This window comes from Brachyistius frenatus, unplaced genomic scaffold (assembly GCF_029030835.1).
Source record: "Brachyistius frenatus isolate BFR_SWC_R1_liver_20210118 unplaced genomic scaffold, ASM2903083v1 Contig_112, whole genome shotgun sequence".
NCBI classification, from domain to species: Eukaryota; Metazoa; Chordata; class Actinopteri; family Embiotocidae; genus Brachyistius; species Brachyistius frenatus.
The window spans coordinates 582,773-602,171 of NW_027210711.1; the positions used below are offsets into that span (position 1 = coordinate 582,773).

General features: G+C 47.9%; 1 protein-coding gene across 17 annotated transcripts in view; it reads left to right on the plus strand.

The window, feature by feature from the left end:
- LOC138629219 (R3H domain-containing protein 1-like) overlaps nt 1–19,399 on the plus strand; it is a 131,890-nt gene that overhangs the window by 20,003 nt on the left and 92,488 nt on the right. For 9 of the 17 annotated variants that reach the window (XM_069712754.1, XM_069712755.1, XM_069712765.1 and 6 more), the window contains 14 exons: nt 839–962; nt 2,496–2,574; nt 3,125–3,184; nt 3,696–3,836; nt 4,065–4,173; nt 4,361–4,456; nt 5,035–5,060; nt 5,381–5,434; nt 6,537–6,769; nt 8,033–8,290; nt 8,763–8,896; nt 9,266–9,397; nt 10,361–10,729; nt 10,879–10,940. In XM_069712754.1, the coding sequence (XP_069568855.1) occupies nt 839–962; nt 2,496–2,574; nt 3,125–3,184; nt 3,696–3,836; nt 4,065–4,173; nt 4,361–4,456; nt 5,035–5,060; nt 5,381–5,434; nt 6,537–6,769; nt 8,033–8,290; nt 8,763–8,896; nt 9,266–9,397; nt 10,361–10,729; nt 10,879–10,940 (1,877 nt within the window). Of the gene's footprint in view, nt 1–838; nt 963–2,495; nt 2,575–3,124; nt 3,185–3,695; nt 3,837–4,064; nt 4,174–4,360; nt 4,457–5,034; nt 5,061–5,380; nt 5,435–6,536; nt 6,770–8,032; nt 8,291–8,762; nt 8,897–9,265; nt 9,398–10,360; nt 10,730–10,878; nt 11,072–14,345; nt 14,504–14,734; nt 14,869–17,533; nt 17,638–19,129; nt 19,315–19,399 lie in introns of all 17 variants that reach the window. The other 8 variants (XM_069712768.1, XM_069712770.1, XM_069712769.1 and 5 more) reach the window with 5 other exon arrangements.

Sequence of the window (19,399 nt, forward strand, 5' to 3'; positions counted from 1 at the left end):
CAGCTTTCCAAGAGTTGTGTTTAATCCACTTAAGGTCCACTGTTCAAGCTTTCCTTTCAGCCCTTTTGTAGAAAAATGCCTGAAAAGCCAATCAGATACTGCTCTGAGTGGAGCGCGTGTGTGTGTGTGTGTGTGTGTGTGTGTGATGAGGAAGATCAGAAGTAAATCAAGGCTAGTTTTTTTTAATATATATATACATATATATGCATATGTATATATATATATATAGATTTTATCCCCACAAAAAAAGAAAGAAATCCCACAACGGTCGTCCAACCAGATTGCAAGATTGATTCCTCCAATCGGCGGAGGGGATTTACAACTAACCCCTCGTTCTGTTGCATGTCGAAGGAATGAAAATGTGCTGCGTTGTTGGATTTTCAGGGCCCCAAAAATTCATGTTTTATTCAGGTGGTTTAATAAAAACAAGCTAATCTGGCAGATTAATCGCCATAGCGATTTGGAATTTGTGGACGCAGGCGCGTTATCGCTGGCAAGGAAACAGGTTTCACTGATAAACCAGGAGAGTTTATTAAGTGTCGTGCAGTGGCCTCTACCGCCCGCTCTATTCTCTTAATTAACCCAGAACCTCGGGCAAGATCAGAGAGAATGAAACGCCTCATAGTTAATGGCTCTTTTTCTAAATTAAGGTCTCCCGGCTGCTCGTCATTCAGAAGAGACCCGGGTCACGTTTGTAAAGTGTTGACATTGGCGCACTTGTAGCTAGTCGAAGTCTCCCAAAATGGGCAAGATTGATTTCAAATGCCTACGTCCCGGATGCATGCAGATGTTTTCAGTTCCCCTTTTATTTTTTTTATTTTTTTAACTTTTTCCCCAGGATGGATTCCTTCCCCAGCCCTTTGAAAAGGAAGAGCGAGGCGCGCAGGACCAATCCGAGAAGGAGGACGGCTGCGACAAGGTGGACAAACCCGAGAAAACGCAGAGGAAGATGCTGTCGAGAGGTGAGAGAGGCGCTCCGACCAACTCGCTTTCAAAAGACTTCTGCGTTCAGTTTAGGAAATTACAAAAAAAAAAAAAAAAAAAAAGTTTTCATCAACTCGCTCTGTACTTTTTTTATTCATTTTAACGTATCGATGTCCTTATATCATTCCCGGTCAGCCCCGCTTATGGATACCTTTAACTATTTCCAGTCCTAAGCCTCAAAGAAGACCTGATGAAATTGATGTCAGTGGAACAGATTTGCCATCACAGTCACAGCTGAAATATTTCCATTAAACATCTGGGGCCTCATTTATAAACATTGCTTACTTTAAAAAAAAAAAAAAAAAAAGCAGCTTGAAATATGCATGATGCCCCCCCCCCACCCCACATATAAAAATTGGAATTTATAGATAGAAACAGCTAAAGAATAAAGACCTGTCTATACAATCCACGATATCACTATTGAAATGAAGCCAAATGTGTTAATGATACATATCACACAATCCATGTCACTCAGCCCAAATTACAGCCCTCTAATAATTATATCCTTTACCATGTCAGTAGGAACATCCAGTCCTAAACCTTTTTTTTTTCTCTCTCTCTCTCTCTCTCCCCTCTCGGTGTCCTCCAGTTTGTCCAAAAGCACTTCTCCGTTTTAAACGATATCTCATTATGGGCCGATAATTGGCGTGATTCGGTTAATTGCGACAAGCTCAAGGTGTGAAGCAATTATACGGATTCCCACAGGCGTTAAGGGAAAAAAAAAAAAGAAAAAGGTGTCTGCTTTCCCTCTGCGGAGCAACACCACTGAGGAGGCAGCCTCCAATTATAGAAAGCAGACACCCACCGAGGGGGAACAAGCTCCGGCGTCCCCCCACCTCCTGACTCCCACCATCTTTTTGTTGGTGCACAGCAGATTTTTTTTTTTTTTTTTTTTTTTTTCCCTTTGTCGTTATCCAGCCACTTCTTCAGCTCTTAAATGGTTCAGCTGGCAGCGTTCACAGCGAGATGTTGAGGGTTTTTTTTTTCTCCGTATTTGTCACTAATAACCCTTCAAATAGTCTCGGTCTCGAACAAAGTCACCCTCGGGGAAGTTTTATCTGTTGTAGTCTGGCTTTGTTTTGTTTTTTTCTCCCTCACAAACAGTTGAATGACAAGCTGATTCATTTGCATATCAATATTCACAACAGGCCTTTCATTAGCTGTTTGTCATTAATTTGAGGAGTTGACGGGGCGGAAACATTTTCACTTCCTTGTTTTTCCGCATAAAGAAAATTGTATTTAGAAAATGACGTGCAGGTAAACCGAGGGGATTTTTCTTTCCCTCTGTTGGAGGTTTATCTTCCTCTCAAAGGGGAGTTTTTCCCTCCTCGCTTACGTGGGAATTGTTGGGTTCCTCTGCATAAAATTCTGTTGCGAGGACTATGAAATAACCTATTTTGTGATTTGGAGCTATACGAATACAGTTTAATTGAATTGATTTACACGCGAGATCCGTAAAGCATTAACATTTTTGGCGTGTTTTTCTTTTTCTTTTCTTTTTTTCCGGTTAGATTCGAGTCAGGACTACACAGATTCAACTGGCATTGATCTCCATGAGTTCCTGGTCAACACACTGAAGGGCAACCCCAGGTGAGCTCGACACACACACACACACACACACCTACAGTGCGATCCCACCCCCCTCCCCCCGTCTTAATGTTGGTGAACGTTCCCACCGCGAGCAGGACTAAAATGGAGGAAGCTACCGTAAGCTTGTTTTTTTAGTGAATTTTTCTGGCGTTATACAAGACAAGCAAGAAGGACATGTTCTTTTTCTGCTTGCTGGATACAGTCGGTAATAAAAGTTCTCGTCTGGCTGGTTTGTTGGCGTTTAGCTTACGAGCTACGGTATTCACCTTTTAGCCACCAACCGAATATTCTGTGAAGACACGCTGATGTAGGCTGAAGTAGATGGGAGACACACGGGAGCAAGACGCAGGGACGTTTTATTGAACTTTAAGGTCTTGAATGTGTGCGGTTTGAGCAGGTGAGGTGTGCTTGGTTTCTCCACCTGCCCGTGTGACGATCAGGCGACTCCTCGCTGGGGACTTTTGACTTTGAACACCGGCGATCTGACAAATCACCGATCACGAACGAATTTTGAATCTTATACATGTTTTTTTTTTTATGTTTCTTTCAGGGATCGAATCATGCTGCTGAAGTTGGAGCAGGACATCTTGGATTTCATCAGCAATAATGAGTAAGACGTTTCTCCCTCAGCGAACACCGAAGTACTAAAAAGTTCAACACATTTAACCAGAGAAGGAGATCTTAATGACTCAGCTGCCGTAGTATCTGTGGGAATGAAAACTTCTTTGCGAAATCAAAATATTCCTTCAAACTCGTCTCCGCAGGTTAAATAAGCCGTCTGAAACACGAGCCGTGCTTCGCGTCACTCAAACCGAGATGAACAGCTGTTTCTGTCGGGACGTATTTCGTCATTTTTAAAAGGAATCTTTGAGCTCACCTGAGCATCAAATTGAGTTTTGTTTATCGGGAATACATTTGTGTGAATATGAACTACCGACTCCGTGTCGGTATCTCTTAACGAAGTCACGTTTGTCTAGAATCACTTGAGAACCTGCAGCGAACTCGGAAGGGCTTTGAAACATTTGTTAAAACCGACTCAAGCGCAGTTACATCCTTTATTCCAAAATGAAACGGGCCTGTGTCAAACTTTCAGCCATCTTTCTCTGTGTTTAAACCCCCAGAAGCCAGAAGAGAAAGTTCCCGCCCATGTCGTCCTACCACAGGATGCTGCTGCACCGAGTGGCAGCCTACTTTGGCATGGACCACAACGTGGACCCCACGGGGAAGTCGGTGGTGATCAACAAAACCACCAACACCAGAATGTGAGTCTTTTTGATATTATTTATTTGTTTCATCCGATTTGAGTCCGAAGACGATTTCTTTATGCTTTTTTAATTGCCGGTGAGTTTTTCTACAACCGTCAGCTGTTGCAATCAATCGATGCATAAGTCGCTTGTTCGGTTAACATATGTTGCTGTCAGCATCCGCTGGGAAAATTAAGCCGCCGCTAAAACTCACTGCTACCCCCCTCCCCACCTCTCCCCCGACAGACCCGATCAGAAATTCTCCGAGCACATCAAGGATGACAGGGCGGACGATTTTCAGAAACGCTACATTCTTAAACGAGACAACTCCAGCTTTGATCGCGACGACAGCACGGTAGGTGTTTTTTCTCTAGCTCTCTCTCTCTCTCCTTCTACCAAGCTGTCACTTTCATTTCTCACATGTTGGTAAGAGTGGGACAATCTGGCGTCCCTGACGTAGCTGCTAAAGAAGTGTGTGTGTGTGTGTGTGTGTGTGTGTGTGTGTGTGTGCATCTGTGTGTGCGTCTGTGTGTCCTTGCCAGATTCGAATGCGGTTGAAAGCTGACAGGAGGAGCAAATCGATGGAGGAGAGGGAGGAGGAGTACCAACGAGCCAGAGAAAGGATATTTGCACATGATGTGAGAGCTGTTTGTGTGTGGGGTGGTGTTGCGAGGAGGAGAGGGGGGGGGGGGGCATGTTCCACAAATCTTTGTGTCATTTCTATTCATGTGCAAATTCAGTAGATTTCTTGCGACCCATTACCACTGCTGGATGTATGAATTTTTGGGACGGGGGGGACGCTCAGATTTTGAAGCCTCCGTGTTTGTGGAGGAATCAGATTTATAAAAAAAAAATTTTTTAAAACGAGAGCGTGATCACATTTATGTTGCTTATTATCACAGTTTCAGTCCCTCCAGGAAATCGCGATGTTGCGAATGCGATAATTGACAGAAAATTCAAGGAAACTGCGATATTTGTGCAATTTTTCCACCAAAAATGTCATCAACAGAAGCTGTGCTGAAAGTATTGTGGCATCAACAAAGTCTTTTTATGCAAAAGAAACTTACCGCAAAATTTAAAAAAAATTTGATTTGCAACGATCACAAAAAACCTGGAGCGACTGAAGCTTATAAAGAAATGAGGAGGATTTTTATTTTGCGGAGACGTGTTGGAGATAACAAAAAGCACCAACTGTAATTTTCCTTTTCACCCACAGGGAGATCACTTCATACTAGACAGAAGGTAAGAAAAAAAAAAAAAACCCTGCATTAATCACGTGATCACCGCATCACCTTTCATTGAGTAAAAACCCAGAGAGCTGTATTTAACACGGACAATGAATTGTCTGTTAATTGGACGAGGTAGAGCCGATTTTATCCTTTAAAAGTGTAACTAAAACCCTCCTGAAAAAGGCTCCCGCTTTTAAATGACGTTCAATCACTTTTATGGTTTTTCTTGTCGGAGCGGCAATTAGAGTCAGCTCTGCCATGTTTTTTTTTCTAAAGCGGTGGATATCTCATTTTGTCAGCGCCTCTCCTGTAATACCGCTCTCCTCCCTTCAGTGCTCCCAATGAAGACGCATGCATGAGCACCCAGCAGAGGCGGCAAATGTTCAGGTGGGTCCACGCGCACGCGCACGCACCCCTCCCACCGCACAGCATTCAGCTCCTTTCAGAGGCAGAGAGAAAACCCTCTGAATCGCCGTCTGTCTTAATCGGCTCGCTCAGAAACAGGAGTGCTGATCTGAGGGGTTTTTTTTGTTTTTTTTTTCAAGAAAGCTGCTGTTAAATAGGATTTTCTGCCCAGACTTCCTCATGTGGGACGGCCCATTCGCGCCAAAGCTCGCCAATTAAACCATGAAACCCCCCCCCCCACACACACACACACACACCCACAAAAAAAATGATCTAATCTTTTATTGATCAAGGACTGAAGAGCGTGATGTTAGCTGGGAGACGATGCAGTCACGCTTTAAATGATGGTTTTACAAGACGACTGCAGGCTGTAACGCGTCATAGACTTTGTAATCTGAAGCGTCAGAAACATGCAAATATATATTTCATTCTTTCAAAACCGTTTCACGGTGTTGTTTGGCTTTGCTTTCTAACTTGTTCAACAAGGATCGAGCAAATAAACCACCGCGTTTGTGAATCAAGCTAAAGTCATTAGTCAGCACGTTTTGGCGTCTTGTGATAACCGATGGAACAATTTAAGACATTTTTTAAAGTCAAAATGTCCAAATTGTCTTGATTCAAGTTTCTGAAATGAAAATATTTGTGGTTTATTTTTTAAGTTCTGTAGAGCCCGACTAATTTATTGGTTGTCCGATTTTATTGGTATATATATATATATATATATATATATATATGTGTGTGTGTGTGTATATGTATATATATATATATGTGTGTGTGTATACATATATATTTGTCAGTATCGGCAAAAATGTTGACCAAGAGCATAATGCAGGAAAGATGCTGAACATTGTACATGTTTGTTTCAGTCATCATTTTTTTTTAAAGTTTATAGTTAATTGATATCACATTCCCCGTTTCAGTTTTTTGATTTCATTTTCAACAATAAAGTTTATCACGAAAAGAAAATAACAACAGCTTCATCGATTACACCGACACGCCGTAGTCAGTGTAAATCTTTCTGGCGCGCGACGCGTCGAGGAAGGAGAAGCGCATTTCAAACACGACTTCTCTTCCCGCCGTCCAGGTTACGAGCGGGCCAGTCGGGCACCAGCCGCCAGAGCAGCTCGGAGACGGAGACGCCGCCCCGGCACGGCGAGCCCCGGCCGTGGAGCAGCACCGACAGCTCCGACAGCTCCAACCGGCTCGCCCCGCGGCCCCCCATCACCAAAGCCAGCAGCTTCAGCGGCATCTCCCCCGGCCTGGTGCGAGGAGACAGCACGGCCAGCAGCAAGAGCACCGGGAGGCTCTCGAAAACAGGCAAGAGAGACGGCAGAGGCGAGGACACGCGGGCTCGGAGCTGCGCGAAACGAGCCGCGGTACGATTGTTCAGATAGCGAGAGCGTGTCCTCAGAGTGTCCTCCGCGCGGAAACGCCTCGCTTTGTTCCGAAACAGATTACATCGTTCTGAAAAAGGTGCAGGTAAACTCCGAACGTAGACGGAGGGATTTATCTCATTAGAGAGCGAGTGTGTTATTTAATCATTCTCACAAAAACTCACTAATTGGACGGTAAACGGGAGACGGAAATAAGAATTTAGCGTATCGAGCTTCAAGAAAACCTCTCTGGCTTTTTGTGTCACTTGAGGTTTTCATCAGAGAGAAATGACAAAAGTTGATAAAAGTCCGCCCCGTAGCCGGACAGCTGTCAAAACTCATTACCGTGCAGCGACCCGGTGACGGAAGAGGCTCTTAAAAAGTGTCGTAGCAGCATTTGTATTCAGGAGTTGCTGCATAACGGATAAGTCCTAAGCGCTGGGAAGTGCCACGGAGACGCAGTCGGGGCTGCCGCTTACTCCACAATATCATGCATTCGTACCTCAATCGGTTCGGATTTAAACGTTCTGCCTTAAAAGGCTCGTCTTCTGCAACTCGGTGGAAATCCTTAGTTGGCTTCCACTTCTCCATTTTGTTCCTGTTGGCTTTTTATATATATATATATATTTTTTTTTTTTTTTTGCCAGTCCCCTGTAGCAGCAGTGGCAGCAGCTGCAGCCACTTCCTCCGTGAGCAGTGTTTTAAAGTTGTTTACGAGGCAGCTGACTGCCCTCAGTTTGTGTTCGGGGACTATAAGCGGAGGAGACATCTCGGCCGTGCTGCCATGTTTTCCTCCTTCCCCTCCTCGGCCCTAAAATAAAGCTTCGGTCGCTTCGGGGATCTTTACCCGAGAGCAGGACCTTCTATATGACGGAGGCCAAAACCTGCCGTACTTTTTAAAATTTGACATATTTATGACCTGATTACCTAATTATTTTCACTGAAAAGTTTTTCTAATTAGAGCAGTATTAAAAGTCCAAAATCCCGAACACCAGATCGCGATGTCCGCTCGGCAGTTTGCGCGACGTTCGTTAATTACACGGTGAGAAACCCGTCACGGACAGACGCCACTTTCTCCGTCGGCGGCTGCCTCCGGAGACCAGAGCGCGTCGCGGCCACGAGAGGCCCCGTCCCTCCCCGGCTTCATTATCACCGTCGGCGAGAGCCCAGCGGGCCATGATCTTCTCCTCGTTCTGCCTCCTCTCAGGTTCGGAGTCGTGCAGCAGCGTCGGCTCCTCGTCCAGCTCGCTGTCCCGCCCCCAGCTGCCTCTCCCGGCGTCCTCCCGCCGCAACGTCCCCGGCGCGCCCTTAATCCACCCGGCCCCCGACCCTCGGGGCCCCGGACACCCCGACCTGACCAAGATCCTCTCCTCGCATCCGCCGCCGGACGCCGCGAGCTACTACGTGTTGCCGCTGGAAGCCTCGGGGATACCGCCCGGCAGCGTCCTGGTCAACCCTCACACAGGTGGGTGATCCCGGACACGAGGAGTTTCTATTTACAGCGTGCGAAGGTGCGTGCGGGGTTCGTGTTTCCGGCCTCAATCCGCCGCATTAGATCAACTCGTAATCTTCCGGTTCCCCCTCGTGAATATTCACGACGGAACTACAGGTCGCCATTTGGCCGCAGTCTGTTTGTCTGTCAGCCGAAAGCACGCTGATCAAAACGCAGCGAACAGATGGTGAGAAATGTGTAAATACGCGTCACACACTCGTGTGCTTTTTTTTTGGGGGGGGGGCAACTGATCTTCAAAAGCCGCCACGGTTGTGCAAAATCCTGTCGGCTCTCCTCCTCTCCCGGACCACGTCCGGGTGTGTCCTCTGCTGTCACGAGGAGCATCGTTCACGTGTTTGCTTTTTATTCGAAGCTGAATTATTTGTGTGTAAAACGTTCACGTCGCAGTGTTTTGTTTTTTTCTTTTATGAATTGAATTTGACAGGCAAGCCTTTCATCCATCCCGACGGCAGCGCTGTAGTCTATAACCCTGGCAGGATCCCCCAGCAGGGGAAAACCCCGCAGCAGACCATCCCTGCAGCGTCGCAGCAACACCCAACCAATCACCTTCACTCCCAGGTCAGTGGGCGGGGCCAGATGGGATTTTTCTTCTCATTCAAATTCAACTCGCGTAGAGACGGCAGTGTTTTTCCCCCTAACGTCTTCTGAGTAGTTTTGATACTAAGATGGGCGGAGCTTCACCGAGCCGAGCATTTAACGCAAAACCCCTCCCACGCAAAGTGATTGTCCAATCACGGTTTACTAGTGGGTCCGTCAGGTATGCAGGCTACCTGGCTTCATCCCAGCCGGGTTACGTAACCAGACCCGTTCACGGTTAAGTTAAGTGAGCGGCCAGGTGGAGCTCCGAGCCTTTTATTTACCGGCATTCTCCGTCGGGTCTCATCTCCTGTCCCGTCCTGTCCGTCTCTTCTCCTTTTCCCTCCTCAGCCGATCTGTCCTCCTCTCCAGCCGTCCTCCGAGCCCGTCCACAACCCGACGGTCTCCTATCCTCTTCCTCCTCCTCCTCCTTTTCCTCATTCTCAGTTCCTGCCCGTCTGTCCTAACCAACAGTACATCGTGGTACAGAAACTTCTTCCTTCCATTTTAATATCCCTTCGCTTTCGCTTCGTCTCCCGTCAGAACTGGCTCATTAGGAGTTTATTTATAGGATTCTTTTCTTCCGAGCTGTTAGATGAGTTAATTAAACTCTGACACAAACGTCCAGAAAGTAAAAAATTGTCCCTCGTTTTGTGTTGTGCCGAAGGAAATGCGGAAAGCTCAACTTTGACCCAGGTCTCCGTACAATATATATATGTCCTATTAACGAGCTCCTTAACGAGTGGTGGTATTTTTGCAATATTATTCGCTGCGCATGTCACATTATTAGCGAGTTTGGGAGCCACATTCAGTCTCACCTTTCAAAACTTCAAAACAGATGCTTTTATTTCACCAGTTTGCTGTCCCGTCAGCTTTTATTTATTTATTTTAATTTTATTTTTTTTATTATTATTATTATTATTTTTCCTGCGGAAAGGTGAATCTGAATCCAGCCGGAGCCCTTACCCACATGTAGATCATGCATTCACTTAACCTCATTTCTGACCTGGTTTTAGTGAAAGACATGCCTCTGTGACTAATTATGCCTGAGGAAAGTTCCATTAATATTTAATTCATCACCAGATGTTAGCGCTGAATAATCCATGACTTTAAAAAAAAAAAAAAAATAACACTTTTTCCAACAACATGTCAGAGATGACCTGGACTGTTTTTTTTGCGCCGCTGATGCAGATGAAAAGTTTCCCGTCAGGCTGGACTCCGGTCTCTGCAGACCTGGGTCAGATCTGAGCTCGTTTTAACACCTTTCAAGTGAAAGTCAATTTAACATACGTCTTTGATTTAGCGCTGAGCTTAGAGCCGTATCGATCGGAGCACATTTAACGAGTTGAACGCGGCGACCCGGGTTCTGCTCGTCACTGCCCTTCTGCTGCCGATTTACCCGGCATTTCATTTACCGCCCGTTAATACGTGTCATCGTCTCCGCAGCCCGACGCCCTCAACGCCCAGTTCGGTCACATGACCCTGGCGCAGCAGCCGCCCAACGACGGCGGGGCTCCGGACGGCCGCCACTATCCCTCCGTGTACCACCACCACCACCACCCGTCCCAGTTGGTGCTGCAGGGAGCTCCGCCGCAGCACCAGCATCAGCAGCAGCAGCAGCAGCAGGTGGCGAGCTACGTCCTGCCGTCGGGGGGACACCCGGGGCTGCTGCAGGGTCAGCACGTCCCGCTCCCGACACCGGGCGCCAACCACGCCTACCACAGCTCCACGCCGGGGCCCGCTGCGTTTCCCGCGCACGCGCTGAACCAGCAGCTCCTGCAGCAGCACACCTACATCCAGCAGCCCGTGCAACAGGTTAGAGACTCCGTCCCGGTTTTCGAGACCGCTTCCACTCCTGCAGCGAAAAGCCAGCTGCGTGACTAATCCCGGCTGCGAAGTGGATTCAAAACGAGCCTCGTGCATCGTGCGGTCCTTGAGCCCGTGTTGTTGTGTCTCTCTAGCAGATGTCGGCGTGTTACTGCTCCTCCGCCCACCACCCGCACTGCTCCAGCCAGCCGCACCCGCACCCGCACCCGCACCCGCAGCAGCAGCAGCAGCAGCAGCAGCAGCATCATCAGCAGCAGCATCACTATCGCCCCCCCATCAGCGCGCTGCCCTATAACTGCCCTCAGAGCCAAAACCTGCCGCAGCAACCAGGTAAACGACGCGGCCGTTTAACTTCCTTTCTTTTTTTTTCTTTTTTAATCCGCATTTTCCCTCCTTTTCAGCTGCGATCCACCACACGCGATAAATTATTCCACTGACGGCGCCTCCTTTTAAAAAAAAAACAGCCCCTTTGATTGTTATTAAATCCGGTTCAAAGTGTCACACCTGGATACCAAACAGCAGCTTTTTTTTTTTTTTTTTTTTTAAGTAATTATTCAAAGAAAGCTTTGAAATCGTGGATCTAAAGCCAAATCAAAGGACGTTTTAATGAACGATATTCTGATTTTCCCTTGAATTTTTCGGCTTCGTGTTGTTTTTATCGCGACTCTTCGATAGCATTTTGTTGCTGTCCTTGTTTGTTTCTTCGCGGGGGAGCCACGCTAGCCAAGGACGAATATTCTTCCCTTTTCCTTTCCTCTGTTTCGTTTGTGGTTTTTTTTTAGCCGTTCAGATGTCTCCCCGGGAGTCATCCTCTAGATTATTCTGTCTCTGTTTTTTTTTTGTTTTTTTTTGGTATTATTATTATTTCCTCATTCGCCGCAGGAGTTGAGATTGTTAGCCCCCGCTTGGTCTTTTCCTCTCTCACACAGCGCGCACACATGCTGTAGCTTTAGCCGGATGCAATGTTGTACAATCGCTACACACACACACACACACACACACACACACACACACACACACACACACACACACGCACACACACTGGTGCGCATACGTCTCTGTAAGTGGTTGCGGCACTATTCTGTCATCTGGAGGCTGCAAATGTGGCTTCCCTGCTGGGGAGCCGGGGAATAGACAGCAGACAAATGAAGCTGACCTACAAAGGCAAAGGACAGCAATTATTTCTCAGGGAAACTGGGGAGAAAAAAAAAAGGAAAAAATGACTCCAGCGCCTCGTGTCGCCTTCTGTTTTTACATTAATTAAAGAAACACACGTCGGAGCGTCTGAAAGGTGGAGATACTGCGGCGTGCGGGTTGCACACATGATAAATAAGTTATCGACGGAGACGTCTCCGATGGCCCGGGCGGCGTCCGCACAGCGAACCTGTCCGCGTTTCCCCTCAGTTGCGTCACACGGTCACCGCCTCCGCCTCCACCTCCACCTCCACCTCCACCGCAGGGCCTTCAGTCACGGTCATTCCCAGAAAGCTCCTCGTAATAACTATAAAGGGATCGAAGGCCTACGAGGCAGCGGTGGAGGTTATTTAAACAATAATACACGAGAGAGAGGGTTCGCTCGAACGTCATTATCGAGCTCGACCGGATCACTGAAGCGATCCCCGTTTCCACGGCAATACGTGGGGAATGACCATCCAATGTATGGAAAAGTGGACGGGTCCGAAAGATGAGGATGACGCGGAAGCGCCTTGAGCTGCAGTACCACCGAGTGCCACCAGGGGTCGGCTCCAAAAAGCCTCCGTAGACTCCCGTTCAACTCGTCTCGTACAATTTGAAGCCAATCGAATTTCTTCACGAGTTATTTCGATGTCGGTAGCTGAAGTCGCTCCTTCTTATTAGTTTCCCGGAGGTCCATCTGAAAACAATCCGTCATTGGTTCAAAAAAAAAGCTTCAAAAAGGTGTGTTTTTCGGGGGGGGGCGTGTCTGTTTGATCGACAGTCACGTTACGGCGATCGGCGGGCGGGACGTAGTATCGTCCAATCAGATCAGTCAGATGCACCACTCTAAAACCCACGGGCGACGTCACCGCTGCGATCCGGTTTCGCGCCTCTTTAGCGATCTCATTTCTAAATGGCATCGGCTGTACCAAAACAGGCGCGTCTACTTTCTCCCCTCAACCAACGCCAAAGCGACGTTACGGCACGTGACGCGGAGCAGCAGAAACCAGCAGGAGGGAAAGCGACCCGGTCGAAGGAGTGCGAGGCGATGCAAAAAGACAACGGAGGAAAAAAAGCACACGTTCGAAGGTTGCGTTCGATGAGAGAAGAGAGCGAGGCGAGCGCTCCCTTTCCGTTGCCATCGTATTTCACGTACCGTTTCCTTCTTTGTCGGGTACGCGAGCGCAAGAAAACTTGTCATTTTATCCAGAAAGCTTCAGCCCGGCTCTACAGCTCCCCCGCAGTACGGGCGACTCCGGCGCGCTCCCGTCGTCCGATCGTCGGCCGTAGCTCGGCCCGGGAAAAGGAAGGCAGCGCAAACGAGCCCGAGAGGCGGGATGCGGGGCCGGGACGCTGTCTGAGAGGCCTCTACGAATCTCACAGTGAACCGGTCTCTTTTTCAGCCCCTCACTTCTCCGCCCGCACGACTGCACCGTCTCCCCACTGATTGGCGTTAACCTGGCGCAGACTTTGTCGGGAAACGCGTCGGCCCTCCGGCGGAGGCGAAGGAGTCCTCACCTGCCGGAAATGGAAATAACACGGGGCGCGTTTGATATTGTGGTCATTTCATGCTCGGTTTGTAAAGCGAAGGCGGGGAGGATAAAAATAGTCCTCCCCGCTCCGCTCCTCGCCGAGCGCTCTCATTGTCTAGTTGTACTTTTTCCTCCCAGGAGCGGCAGACTGTAAAGACACCTTCACAAAAGGACGTCCTCTCCTTTGTCACCGGGATTACTGTGTGCGCGCGCGCGCGTGTGTGTGTGTGTGTGTGTGTGTGTGTGTGTGTGTGTGTGTGTCACGAGGGACAGTACTTGCAAATGTCTCTTTTTGTCACCTTGACATTTAAGCGTCTGATTTTCCAGCCTGCGGTCAGAATCCGACGCCATTTTGGGGCCATTTCGCCAAAATAAAGCCGCCATCCGTGTGACGTTCCTTTCTAAATGTGTTTTTAATAAGCGCTGTCGAAATGTTGACTGCTTTTTCCCCTCCTTTCAGCAGACGAGTGTCTCCACCGCTCAGGTTGCAGGTTCACCCCGCCGCCGGCAAAATCAAATATATTGACTTTCTCGTTTATTCCAAACCTACTTAGCTGTAACGGCTCATCTCTGCGAGCCGCCTCCTCTTCCTCCTCTTCTTTTTCTTCTATTGTTCTCTCTCTCTCTCTCTCTCTCTCTCTCTGCTTTGTTGCGATTGTCTCAACAAGCAAATATCTCTCTGAAATCAATAAAATCTTGATTGCCGGGCCCCCCCGCCCACCCTTTCTTTTTTTTTTCTGTCCTCCCGAGCTTTTATTAAAGTCTTGCAGAAGAATTTGTGAATATTAATCGCCGTCGTTGTTTTGTTCCGATCGGGAGTCTCTTTTCATTCGGTCACAGCGCTGTGCCCTTTTTTTTTTTCTCTCTCTTTTTTCCCCCCCTCACTCTCGCCTCAGTGCACCAAGCCGTGATGCCAAACCCAGCGTCCAGCTACCAGACCGTAGTGGGCATGCAGCCAACAGCCAACCTCGCTCTCGCTGGCAACCAGCAAAGCAATATGGGCAACCAGATGCAAGGCGTGATGGTCCAGTACCCTCCAATGCAGTCTTATCAGGTACTTTGATGACGGGGACGCCTCGGCGGATGAATATTGCAAATAAAGCGTTGAGTTGGTGTTATGAATGAAGCGCTCCAAACCGAAGGAGGCGCAGGAAGTGGAGAGCTCCTTCAAAAATAAGAGCGTGCTTTTGATATTAATAAAGAGTTGTTTTTTTTATTATTATTATAATTTTTTTCGTGCCTTTTATTTTGCTTGATTTTCCTTTTTCTTGTTATTCTCCGTTAGCAGGTTTCTGTTCCGCAGCAGACGTACCAGCAGCCAGTGTTCGTGTCCTGCCAGCCGGGGCAGGGGGCAGTGGCCGTCGCTGGCATGCAGCCCTGCTACAGCCTGCTGCCCCCGAACCAGCACACCACCATGAGGTACGAAGCCTACAACGTGTCGTCCCCCTGTTGCAGGAGTAAAGCTAAAGGATCGTTATTTTGTGTTTTTTTGTTTTTTTTTAAGTAGGGAGATGTTGGGAGCGTAGTAGGCGGAGAGAAAGGCGGTCGGGCCGGAGCCTCGGGGGGTTTTAATGTGGAGGAAGAGGCTGAATAATGCTCCCGTTTGTCTCCGTACAGAAATCCAGTTTTGACCTTTTAATGAGCTCGTCATGCGCTCGGTGCGGTTTAAAAAAAATATATATATATATATTTTGCAGGAAGAGTGCGACGTGTGTGTGTGAAAACGATTACAGCCCGACTCGTACTGGGTTTTTTGAGGCTAGGTCGAAGTCAGTATTTGTTGTTGTTGGGCAGAATTAGCCTTTAATTTAAGTGGTTTTAAATGTCTGCGGGGTTTTTGTTTTGTTTTTGTTTTTTAAGTACGACTTCCAATCAAATAATAAACCATTTTTGAGGCTGATATTAAACATTTCCTAGAAAATTGCATACAAATGTCTTTCGATTGTACTTTTTTGGTTTGTTTTTTTGACGAACACCATCATAAATAAACAAAAGGAACATCCCAAAAAAGAATTTCATAAGGATACTTTAGATTTATTTTTAAACTAAATTTACACTCCGGACAGGACACATTAACTCATCAGCGCCCTCTGGTGGACAAACTTTGTAGCCCTGTTTGTAAATGACCTAAAACCTAATTTCGCTTTAAAGTTATTTTATCGCATATAGAATCGATCGCTCGTGCTTTCAGAGCCAGCAGTTTCCGTGTACATCAATACTTTTAATATGCGCGAGTAATCACTTTAAAGTCCCTTTTTTTTTACGTGTTTATTAAAAATAACCCCGTTCGCATCGATCCGTGTTAATAATCTGCGTAATTGTGTTTTCCGCCTCAGAATCCCGTCGTGTTTACACGGATGATGAACTTCATCCTTTTCTAATGGCAGTTCCCAACAGCCGAAGCCTCTTTAATCAGGCTTAGATGAAATAATTAGCCCGGCTGTGGACATACTTTGTCCCAGAAACCGATTTGCAGGTGCTCAAAGCCGGTTCTCCCTCCTGAAGGTTGGCTCTTATTTATAGACCGATGATTGAATCCCGCGACTCTCCTCCGAAGCCAAGGTCATCTTTGTTCACCGCGGGGTCGGGGGAGGGAGGGATGGGGGGGGGACGGACTTATTACCGCCGAGCTTTTGGCAAAACCGGGTAAAACTGATGAATGTCGACTCTCGACGCCCCCCCCCCCCCCCCCCAAAAGAGCGTCAGCCGTTTTTCCATCGCCGCCGAGGAGCGCGGCGGGCCTCTCGTTATAGCTGATTGATAGAACTAGTTCACGGAAAGCAAAACATGTAATTAGTTTCTACCTCCGCGGACCCAATCAATCTGCCGGATGCACCGCCGGGACTCGCGGCGTACCCGTAAGAAACGTGAGCCGAGGCGCGCGCGCAGTCGTCACCCGCGGGAGAACGACGCCGAGCCGAGGAGAGGTGACTTTCTCTTTGTCCCGCCAGTAGAAACGAGGCTGCTTTAGTAGGCCGGCCGGCGCCGAGATGATTTATGCCGCGGCGTTTCGGAGCGGCTCGGCCCGCTCCCACGAGGGCCCGACTGTCCACCTGCGGCCCGCTGTTTCTTTTTTTCTTTTTTATCCCGCCAGCTGGAGACGAATCCCTGCGGGCGGGTTGCTTACGGAGCAGAGCGCCTCCTTTCCAGATGGACTTTAAAGTTAGATCTCCCAATTTAATACCGCGAAGATCTCCCCCTCTCTCCCGCGGATGAAACGACTTCGGGAGGGTTTAGAAGTGCTTTTTGAGAGATTTCCGCTCTCGTCGCTCAGGTGTCGGCGACGTGTTGGTCTGCATTTTCTCCGGGTGTACGAGCTGCGCGTGAGGACTAATGACAGATTTTATCAGGAGTTATCGTTACCGCGCCGGCAACAAACAGCTTTATCCGTCGTTCATTAATCTCACGATTCTTTTTGAATTATTTTGTTTGACTAATTAAAGAAATTCTCTGTTTTGACGAGCGAGAACGACCTAAGCGACCGATTAAAGTTAAGTAGAGCCTTGATTCATCGAGTAATTATTACAATCTGCTCAGAAGGTGATAAAAATGTATAGAAATGTCAATAGTTTGAACCTTGTAGATACGCTGGTAGAAATCCTGCAGAAACCCACTTAAAAAGGAATTTAACACAGAAACCCAGTCAAAAATCTCAAATTTGAGTCCAGCAGAACGTCTTTCATTCAACTCTGCAGAAGTCCACTTCGAAAGTCTCGAATTTAACGCAGCGCATCCCGCCGAAACCGACTTAGAAAGTCTCAAATTTAACCCCGCAAACGTGCAGAAACCCATTTAAGATGTCTCAAAATTTAAAGCGGTGAATCCCACAGAAACCCACTTTGAGAAATCTCAACTGTAACTTCCCGAGTCCCGCAGAAATGAATTTAAAACGTCTTTAATTTAACCCCGTAAATCCCACTTAGAAAACCTCAAATTTGATTCCCACCAAACTCCATTTAAAAAGTCTTTAATTTAATTATCCTAATCCTGCAGAAACCCTCTTAGAAAACCTCAAATTGAACTGTAACTCCTGAAACCAGACTGAAACCCTTGTTTTATTGTGCGTGTGTGTCTTCATTGACAGCTCAACGGTGAGTTTCCTGCCCGGCCCGATGATGGAGCACCTCCAGTTTCCTCAGACCTCGTCCCCCTGCGTCTCCCAGCAGCACCCGGGCCAGCAGTACGCAGGTACGCTTCCCCCTTTTTGAGTGTCAATAACCCGTCCCGAGCTTCATAATGAAATAATCTTCCCCGGGTTTACTTTTTACGCCGGAGAGCTGTTGTAAAGTGAGAAATCACTGATGTCGCGACTCATCGCGGGGAATTGCCGGTGTTGCTGTTGCCGTCCTCCAGTGGGACGAGGCTTTCTGCCATTATAGGCACCAGGTGTTCGTTAGGAATTTAAAAAAATGTTGCGCGTAGGTGCATATTTATGAGGTTTGGCAGCCGTTATCTTCTAATAAAGTGCTCAAACATACAGAACTTCACCCATTTTTCTTCCTCACAATCCAACATAATTATATATGAATACCCTGGATGATACAGCAATAGTAATGTTTGGGAGTTTTCTATTAGATATATACAGCATCTTGACCAGTGTTCGTTTTTTTATACATAAACGTATAACAACAAAATCGACCAATCTTCTGGGTTCAGTGTCTTGCTCAAGGACACTCGGGCACGTACAGGAGGAGCCGGGGATCGAACCGCCAACCTTCAGATTGGCGTGCGACCCACTCTACGGACTGAGCCACAGCTTTCACTCGTTTTTCTCTGCGCCCCCCGGTGGACGAATTATGTTTTGCAGCGTAAATTATTGACTTTTTTTTTTTGTTGTTGTTGTTGTTGTTTTGTTTGGAGGTCAGTTATACGCTAAAGTATAGAACGCGCTCACGTCGTCCGATGTGTCAGCGCAGCCGATTTATGTGACGAGTTGTAAGGATCTACACGAAACTACCAAAGTATGGATCGAATTCAAACGGACTTCTGCTTTTGAAAGAAGACTGCCCGTAATAAGCCGTCTTTTCAATGTGTGTTTCTCGTCCGACTCGTCGTCCGGAGGCCCGGGTGGGGGCCGCCCCCTCGCCAATGACCTTTATTATTCACGTCTGATTATCGGGGGGGGGGGGGGCTCGTCGGTAATGAGGTCGGCTGAAGGTCTGGCAGGAGGAGCCTTACCTACAGCGTGACCAGTAAACACTTTTAATTGGGAGGCCCGAAATAATCTCCAGATTACATCCGTCGTCCTCGCCACCGTTACGAGGTTTTATTTCATAAATCAACAGCGGCGTCGCCTGTGCAAAGTCTGCTATACGATCTCCGCCTTTTAATGCAAACAGGAGTTAATTAGATTATTTTGGAGGCGGTGAGCGGACGAGTCCCGATTGATTGTTTTCTTTTGCGAGAGTCCCGCTGATGTGCCACAAACTAATTAGATAATTGGATCATTGCAGAGGATTTAGCAGGAAGCGGGAGCGGACTGGGTTATTGCCACCGACGACGCGGCCTTACAATCAAGGCACTTAAGACCTAATTGCCGTGTGAGAGCGTCGCGCGTTTGCACTGATGAGGTGTGTCGCCGAACCGAAAGTGCTGAAAAAGCAGAAAAAGAACCCAAAAAAAACACGCTGAATTGGATGACGAATTAAATAAAGAAGTGTGTGTGTGTGTGTGTGTGCAGGTTTGTTACCCCCGGGCCCCGGCGGCGGCATGGTGATGCTGCAGATGACGGCGGCCCCCTGCCAGCAGCCCCGGGCGCCCTCGCCCTGCCAGAGGAAGCAGCCCGGCCACAAGCACTCGGGCGCCGAGCACCAGCGCGGCCGCCGGCTCGCCGAGCTCCCGGCGCCCGCGGACAACACCGCCCAGGTACAAACGCTGCCCACAACCAGCGCACCCGGAACCGAATTTCGACAGATTCCCACTTAACTTTCAATCGGGATTGCGAATTTGT